Source organism: Calcarisporiella thermophila (genome assembly GCF_041956535.1).
Source record: "Calcarisporiella thermophila strain CBS 279.70 unplaced genomic scaffold VTP21scaffold_13, whole genome shotgun sequence".
Classification (NCBI taxonomy): Eukaryota; Fungi; Calcarisporiellomycota; class Calcarisporiellomycetes; order Calcarisporiellales; family Calcarisporiellaceae; genus Calcarisporiella; species Calcarisporiella thermophila.
The window spans coordinates 64608-88141 of NW_027192203.1; the positions used below are offsets into that span (position 1 = coordinate 64608).

Genomic DNA, 23534 nt, shown 5'->3' on the forward strand with positions numbered 1-23534 from the left:
TTTGTTTGGCTCTGTTTCTTCTCTGGGATCTTTTTTTTTCTTTCCTTAATTATGACTATTACTATTATTCTTATGATGATGGCTTTCTGTTTTGCTTTCCTTTTGCATTTATAATACCTGTTTAGTCTAATTGTTTTACATAGCACAACTATACTCAACTTCAGTACTATACTTAGCCAAAACCTTTTTTTTTCTTCTTTTGTTTTTCCCTTACATATCTGTATATATATCTCTCTCCTTATTGTTTTTTTTTCTTGCCTCTACCTCAATCGATTATCTGTTAGCACAATTCACCCCATTATTTTAATTTTATCCATCCTTGATTAACCTACAGCTTCTTCGATAAAATTGTTATTTAATATGAAGTCTAAAGGGTCTAGAAAGCATGGAAGAAGTGGCGACTTGATTTTGCTTGAAAACTTGGAAAAACAACGATGAGAAAAGAGATGAGAAAATAAGAAATTACTCTACTGACGGAAGTTTGGGGACTAACACAGATTAGGTATGGATTGATATCGAGTACAAATAAACAAAGCCAACCAACTAACACACCCAGAGGATGTATCCAGTTCTATTGAGGAAGGGGTGGCCGAGACGGCCCTCCCAGCCCCCCCTTCGTCTAAAATCCACTTTCCCCTACTTCGCCCACGAGCTGGGCCTCCTTGTAGTGAGTGCGCCGATGCACGCTAAGAATGTCCGAGCGGGAGAATCTTTTGCCGCAGACCCTGCACCCATAGAGCCGCTCCTTCGTGTGCGAGCTGCACACGTGGCGCTTGCAATGCTGCTCTCGTTTGAACGAACGGCCACAGCCCGGGTAAGGGCATGGAAAGGGCCGTGACTCCGGCGGCGGGGAGGAGCGCGACGAGCTAGCCTCGGACGGAGGGGGAAAGCCGGTGGAATGTCTTGTGCGAACATCCTCGCTGCCCTCGCTGCCCGTAAAATAGTGTCTTGTGCTGAGGTACTGAGGGGAATAGGTTGGGCTGTGTGGGACGGCGTCCGGCATTGGCGAGTCCAGACTCAGGGGCGGGAGGGATTCCGCATACCCGGGAATGCCGGTCTCCCCAAACTCTTGCGAGGGAACGCTGCATACGTGCAGCGGAGACAGGTACTCCGAGCCGGAGGAGCTGGAGAGAGCGGCGTCCACGAGCTGGGTAGCATTTTCAGCCAACTGACTCTGGGCTGCAAGAGGATGCATCAGGAAGGAATCGGAATAGGCCCTGCTGGTGAGCCTACTCGGCATGGAGAGGGTGGAATCGGGGAGGGAGGAGGGGGTATCTGCATGAACTCCTAGGATATGTGTCGGGGGCAGGGGTGAAGAGGAAGGGGTGGCGAACTTGCCCTCGGCCAGAAAAGGAGGAACGAGGGGCACCGACGGACCCCCCTTAGGTGAGGCTCCGTATGCTCCGGCGTTTCCCCCCATCCAATCTCCACCCTCTCCTTTTGGGCCGCCGGTGAGGCACGACAGCTTGTAAAAGAGATTCGCCGCGTCGTCTCGCGCCAACCCTAATGCCGGTTCGGCCACCGCCACCGTGGCCGGGGCCAGTCCGTTCGACTCGCGGCGTAGGTCCCGCTCCAGCACGTCGAAGAAGAGTTTGTCGTGCGGCACCGAGAACCAATAGTACACCTTTTGCTTCTTGAGGGTGCGGACGCATCCCGCCCGCAGCAGCTGCTCCAGAAACTCGGACCCAGCCTCCTCCACTCTGGCATCCTCGCCCTGCCGGAGGTTTCTTAGGTCGCTGAACACATACTCTTCGAACTTCTTCTGGTTGACCACGGGCCGCCCAAACGCAGCAAAGCGGAACACCAGCGCGCGCAGGATGTCGGTGGACGAGATGTAGAAGGCGTCGCGGTAGAAGACGCACGAGATGTCCTGGTCCACCATGGGGAGGGGGTATCGATAGAGAGGTGAGCTGAAGTCCATGGCCATTGGGGCGGTGGCCAGGAACTGCCGGAGGGCGGCGATCTGGCTGAGGCGCGTGGAGGCGGCGACGCTCGCGGCATAGTCGACCAGCCTGCTAGAGCTAATGTCGATATCGCGCTTGGATTTTACAGAGAGGGTGTATTTTCTGGTCATGGGAGGGGAATGTGAAGGGAGGAGAGAGAGAAGACGAGAAGAAGAAAGGATTGCAATCCGGGGAGAGAGTTGAAAGAGGAAAGCCAACATTGTGAAACATAGGTTAAGATAAAGGCGACACGTCACCGAAGCCTTCCGAAATGGCCAGTTAAAGGGGTAGGTGCGTGCAGAGCATAGGTGTGAGGTTAGGAGTTAGCCTACCAAAAAGAAGGAGAAGTGAGGTCAAGAGCGATCGAGGTGCTGGCTCGGGAACCTATCCTTGTCCCCGCATAAGAATAGGTGTCGCAGACATTTGAAATTGGATTTGTTGCACCTTTCAAGGTGGCTCCCCTTTGTTATCCCAGGTCTCGGAGAGGTTCCAAACTCTAGCAGACAGCTGAAACCTTGACGATTTCACAAGGAACCTAACAAAGAGTTAGGTATTCCTATGTTTACCATCATACTTTTTTTTATTTTTTAGAAGAACATAGAAGGAGATTAAAAAGAAATGAAAATACCACTAAAATACTAGCTCGGTGGTCTGCATGGCTCGAGCAGAATGAAAAAGGGAAAAGAAGACGAAAAAGAAAAAAAAAGGATGCCCAGAGAAGACTCGCATGAATTGGGTTAGGCCGTGCTGTTGGCAGCGCTTGTCGACTCCTTGAGTGCCATCAGCTGCTTGGATCTGAAGGATTCATAATGGATCAATGCCGTTGTCTCGATCAGGTCCTGGAGATGGGTTCTAGATTTGGAACCAGTTAATTATATACGCAACCACCAGGTCTACCATTGGAGCTTACCTTGTCAGGAAGTTGCGGAGATGAACAAACTCGCAGTGGTTCTCATCCTCGACTACGGAAGTGGGAAAAAAATATTAAGAGTAGGAGCCAGTTAAATAGGGAAGGCAAATATATTACCGTTGATGACGCCCCAGCGAGTCTTACGACCACGCACCACTTTGCCATCCAGTGGCACTGTTTTCTCGGAACCAACCACGGCAAATGGAATGATTTCCTAAAGTCAGAACGAATTGGTTATTGCAAGCGTGGAAGGATCGAGTGCCGCGAGCGACTACCTTGATGCTCTCGTTCAACTCAACCTCCTGCTCGTCATCCTCGTCGCTTTGGTACGGGTAGAGGTTGATGTTGTGGAAGGCCAGCTCTTGCTTGATCTGAAATCCAAAATTGAGCTATGCAGTCTAATACATTGGAGCTGAATGAAAGGAGAGTTACCCTCTTCTTGAATGCGATTCTCTCCTCCATCGTCAGGGAATCGGCCTTGGCGATGACCGGGACCACATTGACAACGTCGGTGAGCTTTTTAAGTACCACAATGTCTATCGGTTTGAGCGAGTGACCGGTGGGCGAGAGGAAAAAGAGGCAGCAGTGGATTCGGGTGTCGTGGATGTAGCGATCACGCTGGGCTGTGAGCTCTTTGCGTAGATAAGCAGAGTGCTGGTCTTTGATGTATTTAATGATAGGCTCCCAGCTATGAAAATATTGAATGGTCGTCAGGAAAACGGGAGAAAGACTATGGCCAACAAGGGCGCATCCATTACCAGTTCTCATTATTCACTTGGTCGCCATAGCCAGGGGTATCCACAATGTTGAGTTTGAGACGAACACCGTTTTCTTCTATCACTAGAGTGGAATAAAAACCATCTTAGATGTTGCACAGGGCGGCCATCAAGCCCAATTTAGCTATATATACATACCATGCGAGACCACCTGGATTTCAGTAGTTTGCCGAGATGGCTCATCGGCGTTGATGCGGCCCTTACTGTCGATGAGATGCGATGCGAAGATGGTATTAATGAGTGTCGATTTCCCTAGTCCGGATTGTCCTAAACACCAGAAGAAACCATATAAAAAAGTAATCCAGGACCATCAGGAGATATCTTACTTACCGCACACTAGGACGTTGAACTGAAAACCTCGCTTAAGTAATTTCTTTTCGATTTGGCTAGTAATGGTGTCGAAACCAACGTAACCGTTAAGCGCGACCTGTGCAAAAAAAAAAAGGGATTGTTACGAAGTCGGAACATCTCCAGCTTGAAGGGCAGAATGGGACGGCTTACTGCTTGCATCTCGGTAGCCATGATTAATAGATGAAGCTTTAATGAAGGTTAGAAATGAACTGTCGATATCTAGATGGAATATGCAGGCAATGGATGACCAAAAAGTTGATGAATCTAGGAGTTAGTAGGACTCGCTTGGTGAGACGGTTTCTCCTCAATTTTATTTGAAGTAGAGGGCAGTTAGGGATCTGCATGATTACATATATCCCTTTTCAGGAGAAAAGCAAAACCATAAGCCAGAAATTCTTGGGCAAACCACCCCAACCACAGCGAAACGGTCTTGTTTCCAGTTTGGATGACCAGTGGATATTGGTGAGTATATTAGGCTTTTTCAAGGTAGACGTACGATTGCAAGTACGATTGCGGCCGTAGGGGGAGGACAATACCAGCAAGTATGGTTAAGAGAAAGCGAGACACGAGTGTGCAGAAATGATTCAGTAGGCTATTAGAGGGTAAATGGAAGAGCGTATAGAACCGCTGGATGATATGCAGCCCCAATATGGCGGCACCAAACTACGTGACCAGCTCTGAAAAAGCGGAACTACAGACAGGCTTCTCGCAAAGGAAGATACATCTTTTTTAGTTGAGATAACGGTTTTGGAGCATCGGCCCCTTCAAGCCCGGCTACCTCGCTCATTCTTCTCGTGGTAGTGCCTATTTCTTTAGCAAAGAGCCTCTATCCGCTTGTTCTTATCCGGGAGTTGGAGCGGCCGATTTTAGCCTTATTTAATTAGGCGTGCATGTCATTTTGAAAGTTTGAATGCTTGCTCAATGATATATTCAATTAGGAAATGAGTGCTCTTTATTTTTTGTTTATGACGAGCTACTGGCCACAATTCATAGAAAGAGCAAAGGAATTAAAGTACTAGAAACTTATACATACTTCTAGAGCATTGGCTGACGAGTTCACTGGAGCAAAGGATATGTCATAGATATTTGCCGGAAATCTACAAGTTTATTTGCTAAAAATGCAAGGATTGATCAGAAGGCAATACAGCGAGTCCACCATGACTTGGATGACCCAGCCATATAAGAATAATAGACATAGCTAGCATAACAAATACCAAGACTTACATATGGATCTAGACGTTGGAGGATATTTCAAAGCAAAAGCAGAGTTAATCGAATAATAGCCAAAACATACAGCTAAAGTGACCTTGGCGTGAGAGGGCGCTCCAAGTATTATACCCTTAGAAAGGGTGCCAAACGCTGGATTTCTTTCTTCCTTTTTGAAGTTAGATTACGCTCCTACATTTGGTCAAGATAAGGGTGAGATGTTTTGAACTAGATATATGATCAACAGATGAAGCCCTACCTTCCAATTGCTCTTTCTCAGCTTAATAGGCCGATTTCCCACATATTTCCCATTCATCTCACGCAAGGCCCGCACAAAGTCATCTCCATTACTAAAGCTCACAAATCCATAGCCTCGCGATTTATTAGTGTGCTTTTCACGGACGACCCTTGCACGCTGGAATGAAGGGTATTTCTTGAATGCCTCTTCAAGCATCTGATCTGTCACCTCCTTGCCCAAATCGCCGCAGAAAATGCGAAAATCGTCTGAATTGGAGAACAGTATTAGAATGAGCTAAATGAAGATGAAACAGAAGAAAATACTCACTTGGATCCCACATCTCCAGAGTTGGATCCTCCCAGATCTCACCTCCAGCCGCACGCATAAATCGTTTCTTCTTTTCCTCTTTTTTAGTTGATGATTTATTGGATTTAGTCTTGGTGTGTTCAGGTGGAGTAAGAAGAGGTGGCGGGGGAAGATCCGAAATGGAGGTGGCAGAATTGGACGGGTAGTAGGTGGCATAATCGGAATGATATGCCGGTGTAGAGAAGTTTAGGTTTTGATAGGCCACTCCATCAGTGAGGTAGTTGGAATGATAACTTTGGGAAGGAAAATAATTGTAATAGTCAGTGTAAGAGTAAGAGGACGGATCAGCATAAGCCGAGAATTCATAATTATTAGCACCAGTAGTAGCAGTAGTAGCAGTAGCGGCGGCAGTCATGGTGTAGAAGCCAATTGATGCGTTGAAAATCTATCAAGGTTTTTGAACAAGAGCAGGAAATTTGAGAGGAAAAAATCGTCCTAAAATTTCTACGACTTTCTCCCAATCTTTTGGTCGACTTGTGGCTGATGGAGCCCATCCTAAAAATAAGTGGCGTATTAATCAATGCACATTGTTTTGAAAATCAAATAAGAACATTGCGGCAGAGAAATAGAAATACAAGGACAAAAAAACCAGATTATTTACAAAACAAAACAAAATGGGAACAACACGCGAATGAAATGATGCGAACCTAGTGCAGTCGCCATCTAATCATCCTGGAATCCTATATAGGCGCTCATTCAGCTTGGTTTATATGCATATAACTGGGAGAAAAGCGGGGCTATTCTGTCAACACACCTGCCATCGCATCCTGGCGTGCGGCCAAGAGTCGCCCAAACCGCTGATGCATATCTTCCTTTAATTGTTCCATCGCGGCAAAATTCAGCTGGTGGCGATTCAGCGTCAGCGCGCGACGTACCAGCTCTCCCTCAGTTTTGGGGACCGGAAGGTCAAGGCTCGTGCATCTAGGTACCGCCGAGGTGGCGTGCACAAGCATGTTGGTTGTGGCAGCCGTTAACAGACTAAATGCGACAATGATCCCCAAAAGAAAGAGCTGAAACATAGTAGCCTTTAGCCGCGACATCCTAAGGGCAATTGCAAGAGGCTCGTTTGAAGAAGAGAGAGAGAACAAGAAGAGCTACATTGAATATAAACCAAATTCGTGTGCTGCTTAGTCGAGCGGACGAGTGAGAGTTTAAGGATCCAGATGCGTATAAATCTATCCCGGGTCAAGTGAGAACGGATGGATCGGGAAAATACAAACTACAGACGGAGATGCTGCCTGATTGGATCGAAGAGTAGTCACAGAGTAGATCGAACAAACAACAAATCCTGCTGCTTGGGCCCGATCTTAAAGATTGCTGCTCAAATGCGTCTTTATCCATCTTTCGCGAGGGTGGGCTGGATATCAAGCAAAGGCATGCATTCTCCGCTAGGGGAAGCTCTTCTCTATATTTGCATATTTGCTGCATGGACCGGTGGTCTGTGCTGACCAGCATCCTCAACACATTCTTTTTATGGGCGCCGAGAACAAGAATTCGGCGACTATGGAGGGGAAAGGAGAGGGGACAAGGGGGGCCAAAAGCGGTTCGGGGAGAGAATCGGTCAAGAGGCCTAGACCTAAGCAGCGGGTGCCTAGCCGAGAAATGTATAGAGTAGTATTGACTTTGATGCAGTCTCCTTTATATGTGTGATGTGCACAAATAGCCAATGACTAAGGTGATCCTCGACTCATTGGGTCAGGCCTGATTCAAAGTCAGGTGCCTATGTAGCCTTGAAATTCTAGCTTTTTGAAAACTTCTTGCCACTGCGTGTTATTCAGGGTTTTTGGGATATTCGTCCGTAATTGTTGTGTAAAGTATACGGGCACTTTATTGAATACGATCGAGACGATATGGCCTAGTTGAGTTTGCTGTCGAATGGATAATCTGTCAGTTTTATAGGGGTAGTGGAGGAAAAAGGGTTGCGTGGACTCGATCTAAGGCGAGCTTATTGAGGGAACCCTCCTGGTTGGATTGTAGAAATGCTACTCAAGCATCCACCCGCTCAAATACACTTGTGCAATGGCAAACGGCCAGGATAGGTCGAAACATCTAATGGAGGGTGAATAAGAGGCAATTTTGCCGTGATAAAGCCATAGTGGGCATTCAGCTTTACTATAATATGGTTCCTGATATATGTCTTCTGCAGCATATCACCCTGATATTAGCAGTGGTAGCTTTTATTGAGAAAAAGAGAGCGTTTAGCTATGCATATGTACAGATACAAGTTGTGTTCCTATTATTTTAGAGGTTAATAATATACTCATTCACATATGGCCATCTGGTTCATCTAGAAACATGTGTATGTTCTTGTAATATTGAATTTGCGATGATCATATACTATGTGCCTTCCAATTTTCGCAAATTGGTAAAAATATAGTCGGCCCATTCTAAGCCGCAGAACCTGCCCTCAATTGCTTCAATCCAAGTCAATTTACCTCAAAACACGAGAAAGACGCGAGTAGCAGCACATAATCCACCATTCGCATACAATGAATACGGTTAATAAGATGCAACATGGCCACGATGATCTCATTCATGATGTAGCTTACGATTTTTATGGCCGACGATTTGTTACCTGTTCATCGGATCAACGGCTAAAAGTGTGGGATTGGAACGAGGAGAAAAAACAATGGGATTTGAATGATTCTTGGAAGGTAGCAACGACATTTCTCTATGCACAATAGCTGAGCCATATATCAGCATGGCATCCTTAATGTCACCCCATGCTATCCCACTTTACTGACTCCTGTTTATCTCTAATGAAAAACAAGGCGCATGATTGCTCGATACTCAAAGTTGCTTGGGCACATCCCGAATTCGGGCAAGTGATTGCATCATGTTCATTTGACAAATCAATCCGTATCTGGGAGGAGCAAGAGAGAGGTTTGTATCGCTTTTTGCTTTGAACTGGGGAAATGGTTATTCATTTTGGTGCCTTTTGATTTCAGAGGCAAAAAATAGCGGCCGAAGATGGATCGAGAAGGCACGTCTCGTGGAGAGCAGTGGTTCAGTGCAGGATATCGAGTTTGCACCAAACTATTTCGGGCTCAAACTGGTGATTATCCTCTTCATTTTTATTTTACTCGTCATTAGGGCGTCCGCGGAGGCTCTCCTCGTGCTTCAATGGCTCAGGGCACGGTATCTTACTCTCTCCAATCGTCTCCATCTTAGGCATCTATAGGGGCGGATGGCATGCTTCGCATCTACGAAGCCACCGAAGTGATCAACCTTGCCTCTTGGACTATTATGGAGGAAATCAGCGTCAACCCGACCGGAGCGGAGAGCAAGGGGATGGAGGCGAACTACTGTTTGAGCTGGTGCCCGAATCGCTTTATGCCGGAGATGATCGTGGTGGGATGCGGCCGCGAAAACACTGCCAAGATCTTCCGCTGCGACCAAACCAGCAACAAATGGCATCCCTATGAAATCCTCGAGGGCCATAACGATGTCGTACACGATGTGGCTTGGGCGCCATCTATGGGAAGGTGCAGTAGCCCGTCCAAAGTGAAACGGTCTAGTACGGTCGACTCTGTTGCTAAGTTGGCGTATTTTTTTTTCCTTCTTTATCTCTGTGTATAGGAGCTATCAGTTGATTGCAACCTCGTCCAAGGACCATCGCGTGCGAATTTTCAAGCTGACCGAAGACGGGGCCACCGGAGCTTACTCCCAGACCACCGGCGCCCCTGTGCAACCATCCGCAATTAACGTCAACAGTAGCAAGAAGAGGTTCCGGATAGAACGAGTGATGGAGTCGAATGAACACGAGGCAGAGGTAAAAATATTACTCCTCCGATTATTAAGTTAAAAACTAGTTGAACTCTCTTCTCCATACTGTGTGAAAAAAGGTATGGCGTGTCGAGTGGAACATCACTGGAACCATCCTGACCTCATCGGGCGACGATGGGAAACTGCGGCTATGGAAGTGCGGGTATGATGGGGTATGGCAGTGCGCCAGCATTATTTCCGCAGAGCAACGAGATGGGGGCCGATGAACTGTAGTGATAGCATCTGTTTATTTTCCTGTGTTCTAATTTTCTTTTCTCTTCGCTTCTCCCCTCTTCTCTTCTCCGCTTCTCTCCTCTCCTCTCCTCTCCCCTCCCCTCGCCCTCGCCCTCGCCCTTCCCCTTCTATTTGCCTCCCCTTTTTTTTTTGTTTAATCCTTTCGCGCTGACAAACGAACAAGATCTTTTTCCCGTTAGCCATTTTTATCATTAAACTTTGAGAAAACGAGTAAGCCAGCGCTTAAATCAATAATTAAGGTCTGGCATTCACCTTGTGGCACCATGCGCCTAAACTCAGCGACCACGTGTCTATTCATTCTGAGAAAATCTATTTCTTGCCCCTTGAAACGTGCAACCAAGAACCAAGCAACTGCCTTCCATAGAAGTGAACCAGCGGGCCCCTATACGGCGAGGCTGAATCTCAGAGCGCTTGTGCGGTTGACAGCGCGAAAGTTAGAACGGACAAATGGAAGCGGCGGTCTGCTAATGTGTGTTTACATGGAAATGGGCCAAAATGAAAAATTTATATTCAAGGCACGTTTTCCTTCTCGTTTTCATCCTTGTGCGCTCCACAATGTAACCGATAACCTTGTTTATAGTTCTAGTTTGATTTGACACAAAATTCTAAAAAAAAATACATAAATACGCTGGCCTGGCCCGTTTCCTTCTTTTCTCCGCCTAATTGCCTCAAGTATTCATATTTTTTTTTAGAACTTTAGCCCCCCCTCCTCTGCTTTTTTATTTTTCTTTTTTTTTCCCCTAATATTTCTTGTTTTCCATCTAGCATTATCTAAATATATATCTACATATATATTTACCAGTAGTCTTTTCTCTTCTGATCTCGCTCCTACCGCCCGTTGTATTCATATGGATATCCAGAGTCTTCTAAATACCAGCGAAGAGCACTCGGCGGCGGAGGAGCGCCCCTACTTTTGCAGCTGGCAGGGCTGTGACCGCAGCTTTTCGCGTCGAAGCGATCTCTCTCGCCACGAACGGATCCATAGCGGCGAGCGCCCCTACCACTGCGACTGGGCCGGCTGCGGTAAGCAGTTCATCCAGCGCAGCGCGCTAACCGTGCACCGCCGAACCCATACGGGAGAGCGCCCCCACAAATGTGAGTCTTGCACTCGCGCCTTCTCAGACTCCTCTTCGCTGGCGCGGCACCGCCGCACGCACACCGGACGCAAACCTTACGAGTGTCCCGAGTGTGGCAAGCGTTTCACTCGCCGAACCACCCTGACGCGTCACATGCGTTCCCACGAGGATCGTAGCCGGTGTGAAAGTGCTGAATCCGGCTCTCCTCCCCCCGAGCCCTTGTCTCCTCCGCCCGCATCCAACTCCATAGTATTTTTGGCCGCCTCTCCCCTCATTCCAGCCCCTGGGTGCTGGTCCCCTCCTATACCCAATGCTAAATATCTGCCCTGGTATTCAGCGCAAGTTCGATAGTTTGTATTTTTTTTAAAAGAAGATTTTCTTCTCATTTCTTTTTCTCTTCTTTTTCATTTGTAATATGTCGCCTAACTTGTAAATAGAATATAGATCTTTTCCTACTTCCGTTTCCTTTGTTCTTTGCCTTTTTAATCCCTTTTCTTCTGCCCTTCCCCTGGGGAGGGCTATCTTCTATATACCTTTTTTGCTCGCTGTATAATGATTCTACACCACAACAATGGATCTTCTATACCAATGAAGGAAAACGACTAGAGAGGATAAATGTTCATCACTCGAGGTAAAGAGGGAGCGCCTCACGTCTCACACTCGGCGGACATCGACGCTGTTCTCCCTCGTATAAAATTTCATTTTATGCATACTCTAAAAATGACTCCTGGTCGTATGCCCGCTATGAGTGGTGGTAGGATCCCGTTGCGTACCTGAGGTGTACGAATTCTAATACAAAAAAGCTTAACTCATCTGAGCCATCTTCTGGTTAATACTGGCCGATATGTTGTCATAAGAAGGCTATTTCAACTTAATATTTCTCGAACGGGGTCCGTGCTCAACACATGGCATCCGAAGGTTTTCTGAAGTCTAAAGAAGGTTCAGGTGGGGCGAGGAAAATTATACCCGGGTCTATTCGTGTTATGAGCTAAGCCGAAGTATTAGAGTACAGGCCGGTTGCCTCGAGTGGGTCGCGTTGGGGGGCTTCACAGAACCACAGTATCTCTCGCTTCCAATGGCCTCTTGGTGGCGCAGTATTTTCATATATTCTCTTTTATATTGTCGTGTTTCGCGCCTCATCAACAGAAACTAACTTCCAAGTAATACAGCGCTGTTTCCCTCTCACAAAGCAATTCAGAATGCTACTTCCTTTTCCTCACATTTCCGCCCGCCGACTGGCTCTAAAGAGTCCGCGCGGGATGGTGCCCAATAGTTATTCGCGAGTTACCAAGTGCATAAAATTGTCGCTCGCTATTCTATGGGAAACTGGCCCATTACATGTGCATTGGCAAGAGATCTGAGAGCATGGAATCCCATCGAACCTGCGATGAAATTAAGTTAGAATTCAGAACGTGGGTATGACATCTTTCTCGCTCTGCATTTCTGAAGACATACTTGCATGAGTTCTGTGAGATTTGCATTTCAATTCCTATTGTGTTCTTTAATAATGCTTTCTATGTGATTGAAGTGTAATGGACATTTAAAATCATATCTATTGAAGCTAAGGAATCAGTAGATGGAGAGCTGAAGCTGGCTTGCCTATGTCCATGGGGGGATCTTGGGCAAGTTCAAAAGGAGAAGGGATACCTGTACCAATTCCCGGCTATTGCTCCTTCGTCGTCCCAGTTCACTCAATAAACTAGACTATAATATCCGCTTAAGGCAAGGGCAATTTCGTGGGGGTAATGCTTGGTGCTGCTTAGAAAAGTCAATGTCCGTTCCGATACTCTCAAATTTGTTCAGATCTGCTGGACAAATCTAAAGTATTCATATTGACTTAAGTTTGGATTTGGAGTTTATCCAGTGCTCTATAAATATCAAATTGGAGCTCTGAAACCTTCGCTACCTAGCAGAATGGCTTATATTTATATGGTATTCCTGCCCATTTTCTTATTAGGGACATTAGAAATGGTCGTGGAAGCTTTCGGTTAGGTACTCTAATTTCACGCTGTGCTTGTGACTCATACAATAAGATTCGCCCTGTGGGCTGTAGAATATATTCTCACTAAAGTGCGAACCATTGTTTGCACGCTGCTTTTGGCTCTCTTGTTTTCCATTTCTTAATTTTATTTATTTTTTTTTTTAGTTTTTCCTATTACTTGCGTTTGCATATACTTGTATTATCACATCAATTTTGGGGACCATTGGTGATTTTAAACACAATAATCTTGACATCCCTACCTTTACCAATAGTCTCCAATTCTTTGATAAAGTAATCGTCAGCACTCTCTAATTCGACGATTCTCACCATAGAATTTTGAAGGGCAAAGATCAATGTTGTGTCTGTCCAGGATCCAAAAGTCGAGAACATTCCTCGAGAACTTTACCAAGGTGAGTTCTACTAGATGGTTAAGAATAAGATCGACCTCGTTTAGCCCGCGGGATCTCGATCATAGCTAGATGGAAGGTTGGTTGATTTCATTTTGGTAGTTTTCGAGAGGAGATCGGAGGCTCGATCATTAAGCTAATTTCGTGGAGACCCTATGTTGAGCATCCCGCGGCATTAATATCATGCAGTGCAGGTTAGGTTTTGTTGGGTGCGTTTCTTTGTTCCATCCCTTTGTAGCTGTCCCGTGGTGAGTGGATTTTTTTTGTTACTTTTTTATTTCAAAGGAAGCTCAGGTCTAGCCTTCAATTTATCTTAGTAGTGTTCAAATAAATTCTGGTGAATGGTTTTATTGCCTTAGAAATGCAGGCGATAATGTTAATAAAAAGAGGGACTAGCCAATATCACCTTAATAATGCAACCTGCCATTAAGTTTAAATCAATAATAACGCCCATGGATACAAAAAATGAATAAAAACCCTCGTTCTTCCTAAGGAGCGAGAACATATATATCCATAATAGCAGTTCTCGACTATTCACGGGGGATCTGTGAACGCCTGACATTGCCCTTGACCCCTCCCTGAAGACTCACATTCTCGGTACCTATCAATTCGGTGTGCACCCTCTCGATGCTCTTGAAGTATTTCACGGTTTTGACATGAAGTTCCAGCGTGGCATCCTCGTCGCACACTATCATGCCTTTGGGGTGTTTTTGGATGGCCGACACAGTCCACATATGGTTTACGCCATCCTCTATGCACTTGGCGAGTGCAATGGACTTGTGAGCTCCCGTGATGAGGACGACCACTTCGCGCGCATCCATCACGGTTCTATCGTAAGCATCGTAACTGGTCGTTAAATCAATCTATGCGGGCGTGACTATGCCAATTCTCCACTTACCCTACTCCCACCGTCAGCGCCAAGGCGGGCACCTTGGAAAGATCGTTGTCAAAGAACCGAGCATTGGCTAGAATGGTCTCGTAGGCCAGTGTCTTGACGCGAGTGCGAGAGGTCAGCGAGGACCCCGGTTCATTGAACGCTATATGTCCGTCCGGACCAATCCCTCCGAGGAACAGCTCGATCCCCCCAGCTTGCCTTATCTTCTCTTCGAATTGTTGGCACTCTGCATCGAGGTCAGTCGCGTTGCCATCGAGGATATGTACATTTTGGGGTAAGATGTCGACGTGCTTGAACAGATGTTCCCACATGAAAGTGTGGTATGACTGGGGATGTTCCCTGCAAAGCACCAGCCACACTCATGTTAGCACAACCTTCATTTCGAACGACTTTCTGGTTAAACTATACCGAGGAAGCCCAACATATTCGTCCATGTTAAATGTAACTACGTTAGCAAAAGAGAGCTCGCCGTTCTTGTTCATTTCCACGAGCTTCCTGTAGCATCCGATGGGCGAGGAACCCGTGGGCAGCCCCAAGACGAAGGGCCGTTCAGGGGTGGGGTTGAACTGGACTATTCTTTCCTTTATGTAATTCGCTTTGGTTGAAATGAGCAGTTTAGCAGAGTCGGCGCAGGTCATTACACATTCTCATTCCTCCATCAGGACTTGTTCCCTTACCGGTGTATTCGGCCACAGCGTCGTAATCCGCACGTATAATGAGTCTCATGGTTCGAATTCCAATGCCTGTGTATATTCAATAAATAGTGGTAAGAGCAAAACAGGCATACTCGAGCAAGAAAAGGAAAGTGATTTAAAATGTGTGGTGATAAAGCGCCCTGATTGGCCCGAGATCGGATGAGAGGGGATTGGGCGAAGATTATCTGGGTTGGGGAGGCAAGATCGACAAGGCAAGGACACCGAGGTTCCTCAGCGTGCTATGATATTTCACGATAATGACCAACCTTGAACCAGCATCACGGCCCACACACTCCAGCACGTGCGGCCGTAGGCTTGAACCTCAAATCTTGCTCCGATCCTACTCCCCTTGCACATCTGATCACACGCGATCCGAGTTTATTCTCGAGGGCACCCTAGTGCAACTACAATCTGGGGCAATGAGCAAGATTTGTACAGACTGCCAAAAGCAATGATATTTTCATTTTATAGATTAAAAAATAAAGCTAGTGTATGTAGATAGTACAAGAGTAAACATGCAAAGAAGATATTTAAGCAGAAAAAAACTGTCTCGTATGCGCGGTTTCCTATGTGTCTTCCACCGCCAATTCAAACTGGTCGATCTCGAGGAAGTGAGTTTTCAATTGTTCAAACCGCTCTCGTTGCTATGTGAAATAGTCAGAGTGAATGATTAGGGATGGCTTTAACAATTCAAGCGTCAATTTGTAAATACTACCTCATCACTTATCTCAAATGCTCCCTTGTCGTCTTCATTCTCATCAGATTCTGCTTCCTCCTCTCTACTCTCGTTATTCAATGAATTTCTGTTTTCTACATCGGTCGACCCCACAGCTTCTCTTCTTCTCCGTGGCAATTCGAGTATTCTCTGCATGGTTGGAGACTGTTTGTTCTTCAGGACGTTAGTCCCTGTCGCTGATCTTCTCCTCGGCGTCTGTGGCTTCTTATGATCTCTCAGCAGATGCTCTTGTTGAAGCTCACTCTCTTCCACCTGTGGAACTACTTCCTGTTGCATCTGCTGCTTTGTGAGCAAACGGCGGCGTCGTACATCATTCACCATGCCCATGGTGCGTGATACTTCATTTTGTGGAGGAGGAGCAGCAGCTCTCTTTTGTTTTCGAGGAGAGATTTTGCTGATTTTACTCGGAACTATCTGGTCTTCCTCGTCGTCTACAATCCGTTTTCGTCTGGATCTTAAGGGGGAGGACATTTTGTTTATGGCTGATTTCAATGGTTCAAACGAATTCCAACTTTTGAATTATGTATAATTATAGGTTGGCACCAACGGCCGTGAGTGGTTTTATATTAACCAATTTCGGGGGGAAAAAGCTTAACGCGAAATTTTTTCGCGTTGAGAGCAGTCACTGGGCAAGCTAAAATTTTTCAATTTAGCTAATTAGTATGACTCAAAAAAGCGTGTTTCTCTCAACACGTTACTTGGTCTACAGCCATTAATGAGATTATGCAAGATACCTCTTATATAGAGTGATTGTAATGAGATTCTAATAATAAGGGCCACAGCCTAACGAACAATGCCATAAATGAATTCTACTCTACGCATTGCTGTTCAAATGTTCGAATTGCTCGATTGTGTTGAGCCAATCACTCCAATCTGTATGATCTTTGCCGTTTTTTTTCTTTCAAAAACACAAGTCATCCACACATCAAATACAAAAATGAAGGCCAGCTATTTCCAGATCAAAGAGTTAAAAGCTCTGCTGTTTTCCATATAAAAGCTAGGACAGTTGAAATGGATATATACTCATTGAATTCAGATATTTGAATTTACAATATACAATGTGAGACAACGAAAAACAGACATATTCACACTCTTTTGGCAGACAGATAAGAAAGGGTATCTTGGGGCAGTGACCGGAATTAACGGATTGCTTTTTCCAAGGCATCGAGATTCGATTTTATTGTTTTTCTATGTTGTAGTTAATTGATTAATCTCTAAATCCATTTGAGGCATCTTAACAACACTTACATTTGGGCTGCTAATATTTCCACCCCGCTCATATCCTTGTCAAGTTGATCACATCGCGTGATGAGCTCCAAGGCGCGCGCGGTTGCGGAATCCACTGTCTCACACCATGAATTGGTTGCATCGAAAAAAGCATCGAAAGAATTTCGCGTTTGTGTCGACATCTGAAAATAAAATGGAGAGTTAGCAGTGGCCGGGAGCAATCGAGAGGGGTCAAATATTCGAGCATGCGGATCTCCACTCTCCATCGGCAAACTTTTCCTACCTCGAGCATTTCGCTCCGCAACTGATCTAGTAACGCGTCTAGTGACTCGGCCACGGCTCGAGCTTCTTCCTCAATCTGCTCGACGAGATGCGGGTCAATGGGCACTTTATGCCCCACCAAGTTGGAGGTGGAAGTGGAGGGCTGTGCATCGAGAGTATTTGAATCGGAGGACTGCATTTTGGTCTTTTTTTTTATATTTTTTATATTTTTCCTCAGTTAGTATCTTATATGGCGATATAGGTTCGAGATCCCCTATCTGTTATGATTAAAAGATCGCCCTCAACATATGCATTTACACGAGGGAATAAGGATGGTCTAATCACAAGACTGCCGTAGCCATCCTATAACCTTATTTTATCCAAGGCCATGGTGGTAGTTTTGAACACCCTCCCAATAACCCTCATCCTTTAAGAGGCAAGCGTACTTCTCGCCCTCTCTCCACTACCTCCCCCTTTTTCTTCATCCTGTAATTGCCATCTTTTTAATTCCTCCAAATCCATTCGTCGTTTTTCATAATGTCGGTTTACTCGCCCATTCGCCTCTGACATGGAAAACTTTCGTAAGTACGCCAATGCTTGGGACACGCCGGATATTCTCGCCTCCGTGCCAGGCATGAACGACGAATGGCGTGATAACTCACCCATTTCGTCGCCGCGTGTAAGATCACCGACTAATTTTGACAATGTGCCAACCACCCCTCTGTTCTCCATATCCTCCGCCTCCCCCCCTGGCGTAAAATCACAAACATCGCTTCCTTTTCCGACGGGCCCCCCTCACCGACCCAACTTTTCTGACAAGCTCCCGAAGCCTTTCACCGCCGATCTCGCCGAGTGGGAACAAGAGGTTGAGCGACGCCAGGAGGAGATGGCTCGGAGAACTCGAGGGCGACTACGGCTTCCCCCTCGAATATCCGCCGTTCTCCAGGTAGAGAATACACTTAAGGAGCCGCCGGCCACGCATGACCCACTAGCTACGCGAGAGACAGGCGTACAGGCGACAGACGAGAATATCGAGGCACTTTTGCTACCGCCACCCGTCTCTTTGGCCACTGCCTCTTCTGCTTCAAAAAAACGGGATAATTCGCTCTATCGGAGGTACCGATGGGATACCGATGAGCTATTAGGCTTGAAATAGGTGGAATACTGAGCATGCTTCTCTATTTTTTTTTACATCCAACGATACCCCCTCTCCCTCTGCCCCCTCATCTCTCTCTCCCTCCCCTTGCATTGATCTCCACCCTCTTGTGCGATGCCTTATACAGTTTACCTTCACTATTTCTCTTTTTGTTTTCATTTCTTTTGCATTTCTTTTTCTGGTATTATTTTATTGAGATAGCACTATACGGTATATACAATTAATCGACAATATAAAGGGAAAAAAATTAATCACAATTCCAACTCCTCTCTCCCCTCCTGAAGCCACTCTGGCCAATGTGGAACATGGCCGACAATGGCGTCGAGCACTTCGAGCCATCGGTCACGCTCCGCATCGTCGTCAAGATAAAAGTCGATGCGCTCCCCATTGGCGAACACGAGGCGGAAGCTGTGCGCCACGGGGAGCTCCTCGACATCATCGAACTGCTTTGATCGAAGGGAGGTTGTGGAGGAGGCGGTGGACGAGGTAAAGGAGGAGAGGGTGGAGGATGACGTGACCATGATACTGCGATGTTTCTGGCCGGGGGGAAGTGGCGGGAGGGCGGCGGCAAACTGCACCGACACCGGCCGCCCCGTCGTGTAATCTGCCGCGGCGTCAGGCTCTGTTTCGTGGGCGGGGGCGGAATTGGCCGTCGCCCCCGTGATCACGGACACCGCCTGGCTCACGTCGATTCCTGCGCGTGGAAGCAGGGTGGCCTCGTGATAGGCAAGTAATCGGGCCCCCACCAGGCGATAGTACCGTCGTCTCCAGTACTTCAGATCCCCGCCCATTTGCGTCATATAGCCGGACTGCCAGCACATGAGGTGCCAGCGGCGGATATTGAGCGCCTCCTGGCATTCGGTGAGTCTCTTGGGTAACGACGGGTCCATCTACACAGTGGGCAAATCAAAAATGACAAACATTGCAATCGGTCAGTGAATAAAATCTCGCCCCATCCACTCAAATCATGTCCTACCCCGTCTACTCCTGGCAGATAAAACATTTGGACGCCCAGCGTTCCCACCTTCTTTGGCCGAACCTGGGGCAGCACCTGCAGGTTCTTCGTCGCGCCAAATTTCCTGCTCCCCGACGGGTCCGCCCCATGCCAGTCATTCTGGCAGTCGAATGCGACGGAGCACATGGTTGTGCGGCATTTCGGCAGCAGTGCATTGAAGGGAACACGTGACAGCGCGATCGCCTGCGAGTCGCGGTCAATGTAGGAGGAGATGTGGTCGGCAAGCTTCTTGGGTGAGGAGAAGACTCGAGAGAGTGCGCCGGGGGGTTTGGTATGGCTGTCGGGGCGAACGTGGAAGCTTATTGTGAGCACGGTTCCGGGGTGAGCGGAGCTAGAGGAGAGAAATGGTCCCCAAGGGATGATGGCGTCTTTAGCATCTGGTCTCACAACAGAAAAAAAAAAACGGCGTACAAGGGGAGAATGGTGTTCAGCACTTACATGATAAACTCGTGGTGAATGTCTGTTCGGCTTCCTAGGGACACATACTCGCTCTGGTACTGGTGGGTTCCGTCGCTGAGCACACAGCGCACCATGGTTTTCTCTTTTGGCAAAGGAAGCGTGACGTGCTCCAGCGTCAACACGCGGATGTACAGTCGACCAAACTGATCGCGGATACGCGCATCGGACAAGCGCTGCTTCAACGACATGCGCTTATACCGGCTGAAGGTGCCAAATTTCTCCGGGTCCTTCACCGTCTTCCAAACCGGCCTGCTTTCTATCCTGTCGCTCCATCTAGGCTTCACCTCCTCACTCTCCTCGCCGCTGTCCTTCATCTTCTCATCCTCCACCTCCACCAAGGCTTCTGGGCTCATTAGGTGCAGGACGTGGGAGTTTCTTCGCTGGATATAGGATCGCGGCCGCTCGCCCTCGAGAATGCGGTCAAACGAGTCGAGCAGGTAGTCCTGGAAGCTACGAGACATGCGTCGCTGTGGGACCTCGAGTATGTACCGCCGCGCTTCACGCTCCTGTAGTTGGTTCTGCCGTTCGGAGAGTCCTTCGGTATAGGTCAACCGCTTGAGGCGTTTCTAAAAATAAAACAGCCCTTAAGTATCTTCGCCTCCACAATTGGATGCGCTAAAGCAAAATCACTAAAACTTAAAAAAAAATAATAATCACATTATTCATGATTGCATTTCTTCTCTCCTCCTCCTCTTCGTCCTCCGGGGTCTCCTCTCGCTGTTTCGCCTTCTCTGCAATCAACTTCTGCCGACGCCATTCCGCAAGGCTCTGCGGAGGGTTGTATTTGGAGCGTTTCGGCAAATGGGCATCATTGTTTGCGCTGGCTGATTCACCAGGAGCGTGTGCTTCGGAAGCATTTTCCTTGGGAACTTGATCGAAGTTGGCCGGCAATGATGCATGTTTAGATTCTGGGGAGTCTTCCTTCTTCTCTTGATCTACACCGGCCTCTTCTTGTTCCTCAATCGGAAAATTGGAAGCGGAGGTGTCCTCCCCATTCAAGGATTCCTCTTTACGCTTTTTGGACTCTGCTTCGTGGACCTGGACCATCTCGTCGCTTGTATTCATGGAATCCGGCTGGGGTTCACTCGTTACCTCTCCCCCACCAAGTACCTCCATGTCCTCTTCTCCACTCGTCTCCTCCTTCTCCACCTCGAACCCATTATCCGACACTACATTCCCCTTTCCGTCCATAGCAACCATATTCCCGCTCACTCTCCGCCTGAAGTTTGCATTCTTTGCAAACATCTTCCCAAAGAGCGGGAGTGCCTCGAAGGTTTCTGTTTCTTCGGCCGCGTCATCGTCAACCTGGGCGGAGCTCGGCGCTAACGGCGGGGGTAAGGCCATGGAGTCTCTTGTTTTGCGCCTCTCAGCAAGACGCGAGAGAACATCTGACCTGCTGATGCGGGTCCGTGTGGGAGAATCGAATTTGGTGGGGGAGCTGTCCAGACGGGTGAGTGTGATACTGCGTTGAGGTGGCATACTGACTGCTTCAGCTTCGGATTCTCTCGGGAGAGACCCGAAGTAACTAACAGGCCGCGGCTTCCCCTCTAGTTCGTCTCGCGTGGGAAGTTCATTTCCGGAACTCGGTTTATCATCATGGATCGATTGGGCATCCGCCTCCGACGTCTGCGGCACCGACGATTCTCCTCCCCCCTCTGCTTTGCATTTCGGATGTAGGGGGGGCGGCGATCTGTACGATTCTACACCTCCGCCATTGGCTCTTTCAGCTCCGCTCACAGCTTCTTTCTGAGGACTCCTGCTTCGGCTCACCCTCGCCCCCCTTCTCGCGTAGGGAGTGGGCCGATCCCTAGGGCCGCGTACAAAGGAGGGTCTTGGAGGTGTTTTCTTTCGTGCGGTTGATTTTGCTGGCTCATCCCTCTCGGACCAGTCGGATTCTTCACTGATTGCCTCCCCGTCGCCTCTCCTCGACCGATGGGTTGATTTTGGATAAGAGTCATTCTTCTCCTCTGGCATAGACTCTTCATCAGAGGTATCGTGGATATGCGCTGCGTTGGAGCGGCGTCTTATTGCCCGTAGCCGGCTCAGCGACTTCCTCCGCTTCTCGTCATCAGCAATGCTCTCCTCTTTATGCTGCTGGGCCATGGCAGGATAGGGTTTGTCATCGCTTTTAAATGGATCCTCAAATTCAATTCCGCTATCGGCGGAAGCGTCCTTGCTTTCGTCGCTGTTCTCCTGACGAAACACGCTTCTTGAAACTAGCGAACTCGATCGGAGAACATCAAGTGAAGCTTTGGATTTGCCGTCACCCTTGTCGTGCTCAACCTCCTCCGCTAAGGGCGAATGCGGAGGGGGAACTGGATTTCTCGACCCAGTCACGGCGGTAGGAGTGTCTGTTGCTGCGCTCAATTCGGCCATTCTCTTCAGATCAATAAAATTGCTGGAACGCTTCATCGGGATGTGTTGCGGCTTGCTCTCGGGACCCTTGGAATCCTTGTTGCTGTCTGCACCCGATTTGAGAAACACGCTATTCGACACGAGAGAGTTCTGGCGCAGTAATTCGATTCCTCTTATTCGGTTCTTGTCGACCGACCCAGCCGTATTTTCTCTGGGAGTTCCCTCCGACGTGACAGAGCTTCGGCGCTCTGTAGAGAAAGACAGCGGGGTCCTACCCTCAGATTTTCGAAGAGAGCTGCCCACTTTCACGGGAATCATGGAAGGAGTGGAGGATTGGGTGGAGGAGGTGGAGAGCTTTCGCTGGCGCGGGAGAGGGATATGGGTGTCCGGCGTCGACGGAATAGGCTTAGTAGGTGCAGAAGTGGGCGTGCCAGGATGTTTTTCCTGGTCCTTAATAAAGCTGTCCAACATCTGGAGTACTAAATCCTGTCCGCTTCGCCGCCTACCGTTCTCGCCGCCACTCGAGGCACTCGAGATGGATGCTTGGTTATTCGAGAGCGAGTTGGAACGAGACCGTTTCTCTTCGCCCGTATCTTTGACCGGAGATCGGCGACCGGCTTTGCTAGCGATAATAAGCTCGTGCTGTTGTAGCACCATCTGCGTCTCACTATCTAATGCCACGTCCATAGGGGTGAGCCCGAGGTCATTTCTGGTAAACAGGGAAGCTCCTTTTGCCAGCAGGTGGCGGATAATAGCCTTTTCTCCCAAGAAAGCAGCGAGGTGCAATGTAGTGTTTCCACCTCCCCAACGGTAAAAATTTAGGTCTCTAGGAGTGGAAGCCTAAGAAGGATGGAGTGTATAAGCACGAATGCCGAATAATAATGCACAAACCCAGGGAAGGGGGGCTCACCTCGATAAGCATCTCTATAATGTTTCGTCTTAAAATTATCAAATCTTCTTCTCTTCGATCCTGCTCGGGATCGGGATCCTCTGCGTCCAAACCAACAAGTGCATACTGTAATGCGGTCATATTACTGGTGTCCTCTCCAAGCAAACGCACTGCATCCTTTGCCATGGTTGGATCGTATGCTACCGAATCAATACACTGCAAGTTGAGCATCTGTGGATTGACTGAGTAGAGATGCTCTATTGCCTCGGCATCTGCATTGTGTATGGCCTCAAACCATTGTAGGTACACGTGGGGAGGAACCACGATGTGGGCAGCGGATTTTCTTACGCCGCCGGACATTTGACTAGGACACTATTTCTATTGAGAGACCGCAACCATGACCGAGTTAGAAAACCACAACACCATGATAGCAATCAATAAATTATTTACGCGTTATTCCTCGAAAATGGGAATCAGAATACGACATTTACCTAGCCCAGATATTAATTACCCAAAAATATAGGCCCGCTCTTTTCTCGATTTAGATGAAGATGAGGGGGTTGAGAGGATTA

At 47.7% G+C, this 23534-nt stretch overlaps 10 protein-coding genes across 10 annotated transcripts; 3 read left to right on the forward strand and 7 right to left on the reverse strand.

Moving 5' to 3' along the window:
* Positions 1-619: 619 nt before the first annotated feature.
* On the reverse strand, positions 620-2074 carry VTP21DRAFT_1925 (uncharacterized protein; the record flags this gene model as incomplete). Its single annotated transcript, XM_069392064.1, has 1 exon — positions 620-2074. The coding sequence occupies one exon, from the start codon at positions 2072-2074 to the stop codon at positions 620-622; it is 1455 nt and encodes a 484-aa protein (XP_069250503.1).
* Positions 2075-2680: 606 nt separating this feature from the next.
* VTP21DRAFT_1926 (uncharacterized protein) lies at positions 2681-4151 on the reverse strand (the record flags this gene model as incomplete). Its single annotated transcript, XM_069392065.1, has 9 exons — positions 2681-2795; positions 2854-2905; positions 2971-3067; positions 3129-3224; positions 3286-3541; positions 3612-3693; positions 3768-3896; positions 3960-4056; positions 4131-4151. The coding sequence occupies 9 exons, from the start codon at positions 4149-4151 to the stop codon at positions 2681-2683; spliced, it is 945 nt and encodes a 314-aa protein (XP_069250504.1).
* A 300-nt stretch (positions 4152-4451) lies between these two features.
* On the reverse strand, positions 4452-6145 carry VTP21DRAFT_1927 (uncharacterized protein; the record flags this gene model as incomplete). The annotated part of the gene is made up of 3 exons (XM_069392066.1): positions 4452-4643; positions 5446-5690; positions 5752-6145. The coding sequence occupies 3 exons, from the start codon at positions 6143-6145 to the stop codon at positions 4452-4454; spliced, it is 831 nt and encodes a 276-aa protein (XP_069250505.1).
* A 382-nt stretch (positions 6146-6527) lies between these two features.
* Positions 6528-6830, reverse strand: VTP21DRAFT_1928 (uncharacterized protein; the record flags this gene model as incomplete). Its single annotated transcript, XM_069392067.1, has 1 exon — positions 6528-6830. One exon carries the CDS (start codon positions 6828-6830, stop codon positions 6528-6530), a length of 303 nt encoding a protein of 100 aa, XP_069250506.1.
* A 1449-nt stretch (positions 6831-8279) lies between these two features.
* On the forward strand, positions 8280-9782 carry VTP21DRAFT_1929 (uncharacterized protein; the record flags this gene model as incomplete). Its single annotated transcript, XM_069392068.1, has 6 exons — positions 8280-8444; positions 8562-8673; positions 8739-8845; positions 8962-9275; positions 9370-9562; positions 9636-9782. The coding sequence occupies 6 exons, from the start codon at positions 8280-8282 to the stop codon at positions 9780-9782; spliced, it is 1038 nt and encodes a 345-aa protein (XP_069250507.1).
* An 876-nt stretch (positions 9783-10658) lies between these two features.
* VTP21DRAFT_1930 (uncharacterized protein) lies at positions 10659-11237 on the forward strand (the record flags this gene model as incomplete). Its single annotated transcript, XM_069392070.1, has 1 exon — positions 10659-11237. The coding sequence occupies one exon, from the start codon at positions 10659-10661 to the stop codon at positions 11235-11237; it is 579 nt and encodes a 192-aa protein (XP_069250508.1).
* A 2567-nt stretch (positions 11238-13804) lies between these two features.
* Positions 13805-16071, reverse strand: VTP21DRAFT_1931 (uncharacterized protein; the record flags this gene model as incomplete). The annotated part of the gene is made up of 7 exons (XM_069392071.1): positions 13805-14102; positions 14173-14508; positions 14578-14764; positions 14847-14912; positions 15131-15221; positions 15446-15508; positions 15580-16071. 7 exons carry the CDS (start codon positions 16069-16071, stop codon positions 13805-13807), a joined length of 1533 nt encoding a protein of 510 aa, XP_069250509.1.
* A 668-nt stretch (positions 16072-16739) lies between these two features.
* VTP21DRAFT_1932 (uncharacterized protein) lies at positions 16740-17287 on the reverse strand (the record flags this gene model as incomplete). The annotated part of the gene is made up of 3 exons (XM_069392072.1): positions 16740-16788; positions 16849-17009; positions 17111-17287. The coding sequence occupies 3 exons, from the start codon at positions 17285-17287 to the stop codon at positions 16740-16742; spliced, it is 387 nt and encodes a 128-aa protein (XP_069250510.1).
* A 369-nt stretch (positions 17288-17656) lies between these two features.
* Positions 17657-18244, forward strand: VTP21DRAFT_1933 (uncharacterized protein; the record flags this gene model as incomplete). The annotated part of the gene is made up of 1 exon (XM_069392073.1): positions 17657-18244. One exon carries the CDS (start codon positions 17657-17659, stop codon positions 18242-18244), a length of 588 nt encoding a protein of 195 aa, XP_069250511.1.
* A 251-nt stretch (positions 18245-18495) lies between these two features.
* On the reverse strand, positions 18496-23322 carry VTP21DRAFT_1934 (uncharacterized protein; the record flags this gene model as incomplete). Its single annotated transcript, XM_069392074.1, has 5 exons — positions 18496-19134; positions 19221-19590; positions 19698-20284; positions 20376-22913; positions 22984-23322. 5 exons carry the CDS (start codon positions 23320-23322, stop codon positions 18496-18498), a joined length of 4473 nt encoding a protein of 1490 aa, XP_069250512.1.
* Positions 23323-23534: the final 212 nt, after the last annotated feature.